Source organism: Nicotiana tomentosiformis, chromosome 12 (assembly GCF_000390325.3).
Source record: "Nicotiana tomentosiformis chromosome 12, ASM39032v3, whole genome shotgun sequence".
Classification (NCBI taxonomy): domain Eukaryota; kingdom Viridiplantae; phylum Streptophyta; class Magnoliopsida; order Solanales; family Solanaceae; genus Nicotiana; species Nicotiana tomentosiformis.
In genome coordinates, this window is record NC_090823.1 from 100,953,088 (window position 1) to 100,962,591 (window position 9,504).

General features: G+C 39.1%; 1 protein-coding gene across 1 annotated transcript; it reads right to left on the minus strand.

Moving 5' to 3' along the window:
* Window positions 1-264: 264 nt before the first annotated feature.
* On the minus strand, window positions 265-9,504 carry LOC138903124 (uncharacterized). The gene is made up of 5 exons (XM_070191042.1): window positions 9,075-9,504; window positions 8,391-8,805; window positions 8,005-8,337; window positions 7,408-7,633; window positions 265-705 (listed from the first exon to the last, which is right to left on the minus strand). Exons 1-5 carry the CDS (start codon window positions 9,502-9,504, stop codon window positions 265-267), a joined length of 1,845 nt encoding a protein of 614 aa, XP_070047143.1.

Here is a 9,504-nt window from a genome sequence, read left to right on the forward strand (position 1 = left end):
TCAAGAAAATTGTCCAAAAGATCCATTGTCGGGAAAAGTTCGAGCTTTTTCTGATTTTTTCTTTTTTTCTATTTTTGTATTTTTTTCCTTCTAAATCTAGACTAAGTCTACTACGGGTTCCTACAAATTGAACTACTAAAAAGAAACAAATTTATACAATTTTCATCACGAGAATTAGTTCCCCCACCCCACACTTAGCAAATGCATAGTCCCCGATGCATGTAAGAATGTAAAGCAAAAAAGGGTGAAAAGAAAAACTCCCTGCTAGTCGGATTCCTCCTCCTCAAAATGCCCGCCAGCCGCAGCTCCGGGCTCATCATCATCATCAGCTCCCAGGGGCACCAAAGCCATGGGGCCCGTGACTTCATCACTAATTTCATCCTCAGTGTCGGAGCCTTTGTGAGTGTTCTCATCCTCTGACGGGTGAACGGGATTGCCAGGTGAAATCCCCATCATCACTTTGGAATAACTAGATAAATCATTGCGTAGATGCATACACTCCTCGTCTGATACACCCATCCTACTCATGATCACACTTATGGAGTTATAGAGGTACATGTTGAAGTTCTCGTCCCTCTCATTCCGTGCCGCCTGGCTAAACTTAGACATAGTCTCCAACAAAGATGTGATGTCCATCAACCCCATAGGAGCTTCCACAACCTCGTCATAATTGGGGTATTCAGGCACCTCTCGGGAAAGCATGTACTGCATGAGCAAGTTGCATAAGAAGAATCTCTTGATCTTCTGTCCAAATTGTGTATGGGCCAAGTAACGATCAGACCGATCGTTTTGAGTATTTACACTCCTTTCAACTATTTTAATTCTTGAATAACTTCATATGATGTATTATAACGTGTGTGAATCATCGGTTTTGGTTTTCAGGTATTTCGGAGTTCGGAAGAATAAATTTTATGTTTGAAGCTTTAAGTTGGAAGAGTTGACCAAGTTTGACTTTTTAGTATTCGACCTCAGATCGGAGTTTTTATAATTCCGTTAGGTCCGGATGGTGATTTTGGACTTGGGCGTATGCCCAGAATTTCAATTGGATATTTCTAGAAGGTTTCAACACCAATTGGCGAAAGTTGGACATTGAAGGTTTGGAATATTCATAAGTTTGACCGGGAGTTGACTTTGATGATATCGGGTTCGGATCATGGTTCCGGAAATTTTAGTAGCTTCGTTATGTCATTTATGACTTGTGTAAAAAAATTAAAGTCGTTCCGGATTGATTTGATACGTTTCAGCACGGGTTTTGGAAGTTGGAAGATTCAAAGTTTATTAAGTTCGATTTGTGGTGCGATTCATGATTTTGATATTTTTAGGTGTGATTTGAGGTCTTGAGTGGGTCCATGTTATGTTACGGGACTTGTTGCTATATTTGGATGGGGTCCCGAGCGGTCGGGTGTGTTTCGGGGTGAGTTTTGAACAAGTTTGGGGATTTCGGCACTTTGATGATGTCTTGGAGCAGTTGAAGTGCGGAGGGCACATTTTTGGAGTGCGGATGTGCGACCGCAATCCCCCAAAGTGCAGAGGTAGTGGAAAATGTGCGGACTGCAGTTGAAAATATGCGGGCCGCAGAAAGGGGATTCTGCAGGTTTGATTGTCTGACTTCGGAAGCTTATATCTTTTAATCTATAAGGAATATGGAGATGATTCAAAAACGAAAGTTGTAGTCCTTTGAGTCTAGATTCTAGAAAAATAAACTAATCATTATTTGGACATTTGTAGCACAATGTATGGCCAATTTACAGAAGCCTAGCAGTGCAGTCATTGCTGAAGTGTGACCGCACAATTTGCATTGCGGCCGCAGAACTTGGAATGTGCGGACCGCACAAAAAATGTGCGTTCAGCACATTGAGAGATCAGATTGGTACCATATAAATGTGGGTTTCATCTCATTTATTTATTTTTCGACTTTGGGAGCTCGGTTTGTGGCGAGTTTTCGTGGGTTTTTCAAGAAATTCATCGGGGTAAGTGATTCTAACTCGGATTTGGTTAATATATATGAATATATCATTGTTTTCATCATTTAATTAGTATTTTGAGATGGAAATTTGTGGAAATTTTATAAAATAAATTTTCAAGTTTTGAACATCGATTCGGAGTCGGATTTGAGTAAAATTAGTATGGTTGGACTCGTAATTGAATGGGTTATCGGATTTAATGAGTTTTGTTGGATTCCGAGATGTGGGCCACACTGTCGAATTTTCGAACGGAGTTGGAAAATTTTATAAATTGTTAAATTATAAGAATTGGAGTACATTGTGATTAATTTTCATATTGTTTGAATAGATACAGATCGTTTGGATTGAATTGAGGATATAGGAAGGTGTTTGGAGGTTGATACGTGCGGAATAAAATTTCTGGAGTATTATTTATCTTGCTCGGTATTGGAATTAGATTGTTTGAGGTAAGTGTTTTGCCTAACTTTATTGAGAAAATTTTTCCTACTAATTGCCATTGTTTGCTACATGCAGGGGGTGATACATATATAAGGTGACGAGCATATATGCATGTGCCAGGATTAATCATGCTCGGGGGTAAATTATACGATTTATTGTGCTTTGTAGAATTATGTGACACTCTTGTTTCATGTTTTCTTAACTCCTAGATTTCTATGAATATGGCATTAAATGCTAGAAACCATGATTTGGATTATTATAATTTGGTTAAAACTATGACGGACTTTTGTGAAAATTACTAATGTGCGAAACCCGATCGTTATTATACTTAATCACAAATACGACTCTACGACTGTTATTCTTGAGATTTTGAATATTATACATGAGTTGAAGATCATTTTTGAGGCTTGTTGAAATACTTGAATAATAAAGTACTTGAAGTTTATTGAATTGTTATTGGCTTGAAAGTCGTGATTGATGTTCAATTTGGAACATTCGTTTAAACATTATCTTTGATGTTATTTGTGCTTCCTACCTTGCTTGTTAATGATATACATGTGCTTGGTAAGGAAGAGTGTAAAGCACGAAGGGTGATACCGTGCCATTTCATATACACTATCATGTAGGGAGAGTGTAAAGCACGAATGGTGATGTCGTGTTATTTCGTATATATTATCATGTAAGGAAAAGTATAAAGCATGAACGGTGATGTCGTGCCATTCATATACATTATTATGCACGAAGGATAATGTTGTGCCATTTCGTATATATTATCATGTGAGGAAAAGTATAAAGCACGAAGGGTGATGTCGTGTCATTCATATACATTATTATGCACGAAGGATAATACCGTATCATTTCATTTACATTATCATGTGAGGATGAGAGTAAAAGCACGAAGGGTAATATCGTGCCATTATTTTTATATTATCATATATTCATGGCATGAAGGGTGTTTCCGTGCAGGTGAGGACAAGAGACATACATTATATTGTGATATCTTTTAATTGTGTATACATTCATGCCTTTATCTTGAGCTGTTATTGTGCACCTATGTTTTCTATGTGACTTGTAGTCGTTGTTCTTTCTGTATCCTCTACCCCAAGTGTTGTTGTGTATCCATGCCTTCTATCTATTTAACTTGCAAATATTATGATTTTCTTCTTGTTTCTATATTTGTATCTGAGCCTTCTACCATGCTAATTAGTGAAATTTATATTTTTCCTTCCTAATTGCTGTCATAATTTCTATGCCTCTTTTTCCTAGCCTGTTTCCATGGTCCATATGTACTGCTTTGTTCGTTGTTTCTTCATGTATGCCTCCCACCTCATTTCTTTTATTGTTATTGGCATTTTTCTCACCTAGTTGGTACTGTTATATGTATGCCCGGTGAGAAAGAGATAAATATACGAAAGGTGTTGTCGTGCCAATTGATTTGATCTCTCTCTCTCTCTCTCTCTCTCTCTCTCTCTCTCTCTATCTATCTATATATATATATATATATATATATATATATATATATATTGGGTGAGACTAAGACAAGTGCATGAAGGTATTACCGTGCCATTCAATATGATATCTTAAATATATTCCTCACACCAGGAAAGTCATGAATTTAATGAGATAAATGCACGAAGGGGCTACCGTGCCATTTGATGTGATATCTTGAATATATTTCTCATACCAGGAAAGTTATGAATTTGCTATTATGATTTCTCCTAGTAATCTTTTTCTGCCTTGCATAGTTATTTCATTGTACCCGTATCTGTTATGTTCTATAATTGTTTCTATTGTTAGTATACTGCACAGGTTATAACATTGAGTATCTTTTACTAAAAATTCTCGTCATTACTTCGCCGAGGTTAGGCAAAATACTTACTGAGTATATGGGGTCAGTTGTACTCATACTACACTTCTGCACCTTGTGTGCAGATTTTGGATGTTGATGTTACGATGTGTGGCGGGGGCTGACATTTAAGATGTTTCCGCAATCCGGTCATAGCTGCCTCTATTTCTTGGTAGCTTTAGAATCATTAATCTGTTCATGTATATTTCAAACAGATGATGTATTTTATTTCATATCAGCTTTGCAAATTCTAAATCTTAGAAGCTCATGATTTGTACTACCTGTCCTTGGGAAATTTTTGTATAAAAGTGGTGTATTATCATTTCTTACCTTAATAAATCTCATAAGTTGGATAGTTGTTAATTGGCTTACCTGACAGGTTAGGTTAGGTGCCATCACGACTAGGTGAATTTTGGGTCGTGACAGGACATCTCCCTTAGCATGATCTCACCTACATTAATGGGTCCCCAGTCATCAGAAAAAATATCACACACACTCAAGCCCGAGTGCATTCATTATTGCACTCAACTAGTATGAGTCTGGCATGTAGGAAATTTTGCCACACCTTGGCAGTCTTGTTGAAATCAAAGCGGATCATCTCATGATGGGCATCGCCCTTAGTTCTCTTCCACTTGGCATTCGAATCAACGCCACAAAGAGTATTGCCTGGTAGCTTAGGCCTTTGACAAATTTTTGTAGCCTCCGCGGGTTAGACTTATCAACTCCCAAAAATTCACATAAGGACCGCCTATCCATTGGCTCCTCCTTTACACGGACCTATGACTTGAACAAGTCTGCATTCCATTTGGCATACAGTTCTTGCACCATGCTAAAATTTGCATGGCTAGGGCACTCTAACAATTTATCCATTTTCAGTTCTCGCAATTGGGCAAGTACGTCCAAGAAGTTCTTTTCCAAAGTTTTCACATTAATACCTATCTCGGAGACAAACCGCCCATATGGCACGAAATCCCTATGCCATTAGATGTCATCATCACGAACTAGATCCAAATGAGGCCTCGGTCCCAATGGTGCCTTCTTTGATCCATCAACAACTTGTTTCCCTTTAGCTTGCCTAGATGATCCTTTCCCTTGCCTGCATTCTTTAGGCGCGGGAGCAGTGGTTGAGGATTTCCCTACTCCCTAGCCCTTGTTCGCACTATCACAAGCCATAGCAACATATAACACAAATAATCATGAATGTGATAATGAATCAAGAAATCCACCTAAGGTTATCGTGAGAGTCAAAGATGACCCCACACTTAAAATCGAAGGCTCAATGTACTAGACTCACAAGCTTGGTGTTAAACGCACAAGTGGTGCAACACAAGACAATGTGTACTCAAGACTTCTTCATGTTGCACAATTATAATTCACTAACTATTCCACACAAATCAAGTGGTCAATCATGGCGAAGTGGTTTAGCCTTAATGCAAGCAAGTGGCACATGGTCCTTAATCTCTACAACTAATATACTACACTAGATAATTCTAGAAAATGCTACAACACACATAATACAAGGTACCTGGTGTGGAAAACATGTGCACATTAAAGTCACGCTCCGAATTATGTAAAACCACCCCCAAACCATCCACACTTAGACCGATATCACATACAACTACACTCGGTTACTCAAAATTCACCGATGCACAAAGTACGCATTCAAACATTTTATTAAACACATTGTGGGCATGAGGTGTGTGCAACTTAGTTCAATAATGGTGGAACATTATGGACCTCCCAAATTTTAACGAAGTAGAGGGAATTTTAGTTTACTACTCTGTATATAACACAACAATCAAGTTTTATCAACTAATTTCAGTGCACAATAGACCACCCACCATAGAAAAGAGTTCAAAAGAAATACTAATGGGGACTTGGGGTTTGGCGCATTTGGGAGGGGGAATTGGGAACTTACTCACAAAATAAAAATAATGGAGAAGAGAGAACATACCTTGATTATTGACGATGAAAGCAGGAGAAAAACTTGGAAAATTTAGAGAGAGGGGGAAGGGATCGGGGCAGAGAGGGAGAGAGTGTGACTGGTGAAAGGGGGAGTTATGTTAAATTTGTTTTTAAGTGAAGATAGTATGGGTTATAATGTGAGGGTAGATGGGTATATGGGTCGGGTTTTATGGGTGTGGGTTAATAAACCAAATAAATAAAATGAAAAAAGAAAAATAATTATAATACATACCTGAACCCCAGCCCAGCGCTCCGCGCTAGTCCTGGAGCTGGGGGTTCCGATCTCACTGTAAAGTGCATCCCACGCAGCGTGGGGAGCTGTTCTGGCAATTTTCTAATTATTTTTTGAAGTCCCTGATCCCCCCGAGCACTTTATATATCCAATTTACACACCCCACAACATTCTATCTATGATATTTTATCTAATGTACTCTAACTAAAAAGAAATTGAAAAACTAAGCTATTAAAGCAATACAAATTGGGTTGCCTCCCAACAAGTGCCCGATTTAACGTCGCGGCACGACGCAGGGCCTCTCTTACTCATCAGGGAGTACTACTTTGGTTATTTCACGATCAATGATTCCTCCCCAATAGTTCTTGACTCTTTTCCCATTCACCAAAAATTTTCTTTCACCATTAAAAGCGTGCTGCTCAATTGCACCATAAGGAGTGACTCTCACCACCTCAAATGGACCTGACCACCTCGATTTTAACTTCCAAGGAAACAACTTGAGCCTAGAATTGAACAATACTATATGTTGGCCCTGTTGGAAGTGATGTGTCTTGATACGCTTGTCATGCCATCTTTTGTCTTCTCCTTGTAAAGCTTAGCATTTTCATAAGAGTGCAGCCTGAAATCATCTAACTCATTCAACTGGAAGAGCCTCTTCTCGCCCATGGTTTCAAAGTCCATATTGAACTTTTTAATTGCCCAGTACGCCTTGTACTCAAGTTCAATAGGTAAGTCACATGCCTTCCCATAAACAAGCTTATACGGCGACGTAGTGGAGTCCCAAACCTCAAGAATATGTTCTTCTTCACAAAAACGGTTACCACCTTGGCATCAGTTGTTCGCAATGCGATCGCCTCTACTCATTTTGACACTTAGACAACTGCTAGCAAGATATATTTGTTTTCTCTGGACAATGGGAACGGTTCCATAAAGTTTATCCCCCATATATAAAAAATCTCTACCTCCAGGATGTTATTCAAAGGAATCTCATGCCTCTTTGTGATTGTTCTTGTTCTTTGACACTGGTCACACTTCTTAACAAATACATGGGCATCCTTGAACAATGTTGGCCAAAAGAACCCAGATTGTAGCATGTTTGCAGTTGTCTTATCGCCTCCATGATGGATCCCATAAGGTGAGGCATGGAAATCATACAACACTAATTCCACCTCCTTTTTTGGAATACATCTGCTCATCAACTAATCAGCACACTGGTTGTACAAGAATGACTCATCCCAGTAGTAGAAGTTTACATCATATAGAAACCTCTTTCTAGCTTCAGATTTAATTTTAGGAGGAAGTACCCCACTCACAAGAAAATTCACATAGTCCGTGCATCATGGGGGAGGGTCTTGGGTGATAGCAAAAAATTGCTCATCAAGGAATGCCTCCTTAATTTGTCCACCTTCCTCCACATGCTCATGATTTTCCAGCCTTGATAAATGGTCGACTACTTGGTTTTCTATTCCCTTCCGATCTAGTATTTCTATATCAAATTCCTACAACAACAAAACTCAGTGCATCAATCTAGCCTTGGATGTTTTTTTGTATGTAGATACCTGATTGCTGCATGATCGGTATGGATTATGACTTTTGTTCCCACCAAGTATGCCTGAAATATCTCAAAGACCCACACAACGGCCAATAACTCTTTTTCAGTAGTGGTGTAATTCAGCTGTGCATCATCAAGAATCTTACTCGCATAGTAAGTGGAGTAAAACATCTTGTCCTTCCTCTGGACTAGCATGGACACTTGCATCGCACATAAGTTCAAATGGTAACAACCAATCCGGTGCCGCAATAATGGGGCAGCCACCAACATCTTTTTCAGCTCCTCGAATGCCTTCAGACAGGCTTCATCAAAATTGAAGGTTACATCCTTTTCAAGCAACCTCCACAAAAGAGTAGCAATTTTTGAAAATCCTTAATAAAGCGTCTATAGAACCCCGCGTGTCCCAAGAAACTCCAGAAACCCTTCACAGAAATGGGTGGAGGTAACTTTTCAACCCTCTCCACCTTTGCCTTATCAACTTGAATGCCACTCCTTGACACTATATGGCCCAACACGATGCCTTCTTGTACTATAAAATGACAATTTTCCCAATTTAGCACTAAATTTGTTTCTTCACAACGGTCCAACACCTTGCTCAAATTCTTCAAGCAGTCATCATAAGAAGACCCAAAGACTGAAAAATCATCCATGAAGACTTCCACAAATATTTCCACCATATCAATGAAAATAGCCATCATGCACCTATGAAAAGTGGTCGGCGCATTACAAACGACATTCGCTTGAAAGTGAAAGTACCATAAAGACAAGTAAAAGTGGTCTTCTCCTAATCCTTTGGGCATATGACAATCTGGTTATACCCCGAATAACCATCAAGGAAGCAATAATACTCATGCCTCGCCAATCTGTCCAATATTTGGTCGATGCATGGAAGTGGGAATTAGTCCTTGTGGGTTGCTTTATTGAGCCTTCTGTAATAAATGCAAACTCTCCACCCCGTCACGGTGTGAGTAGGGATTAGCTCATTCTTCTCATTCTCTACAACAGTCATCCCCCCTTTTTTAAGCACACATTACACTGGGCTTACCCAGTTGCTGTCAGAAATAGGGAAGATGATACCTGCATCAAGCCACTTAATTACTTCCTTTTTCATGACCTCTTTCATAATGAGATTTAATCTCCTTTGTTTCTCAATACTAGGGCGGTGTCCATCTTCCAAAAAGATTTTATGCATGCAAAATGATGGATTAATTCCTTTGATGTCAGCAATTGTCCACCCAATAGCCTTTTTATGCTCACGAAAAACTCTGAGCAATTTTTCTTCTTGTACATCGATCAAGCTAGATGAGATAATCACTTGCAATGTCTCAGAGCTCCCCAAATAAGCATAGCGCAGATACGATGGAAGGGGCTTAAGCTCTAGCTTTGGAGCTTCTTCAATAGATGGCTTAGGAGGGGTCAAAGTAACAGGCATATCCAACTTCTCAAATCTCTCAAACCCATGGATATAACTGCAAGATATGTTAAGTACTTGCTCAATTTCTTCCAT

Bases quoted from the DNA above. Each gene is read 5' to 3' on its own strand.
- LOC138903124 (XM_070191042.1), bottom strand. From the start codon at position 9,504: ATGGAAGAAATTGAGCAAGTACTTAACATATCTTGCAGTTATATCCAT. The intron at 8,806-9,074 runs GTATCATCTTCC...GGGTATAACCAG, and splicing joins AATTAAGTGGCTTGATGCAG to ATTGTCATATGCCCAAAGGA. The intron at 7,634-8,004 runs GTATCTACATAC...GTTGATGAGCAG, and splicing joins ACCGATCATGCAGCAATCAG to ATGTATTCCAAAAAAGGAGG.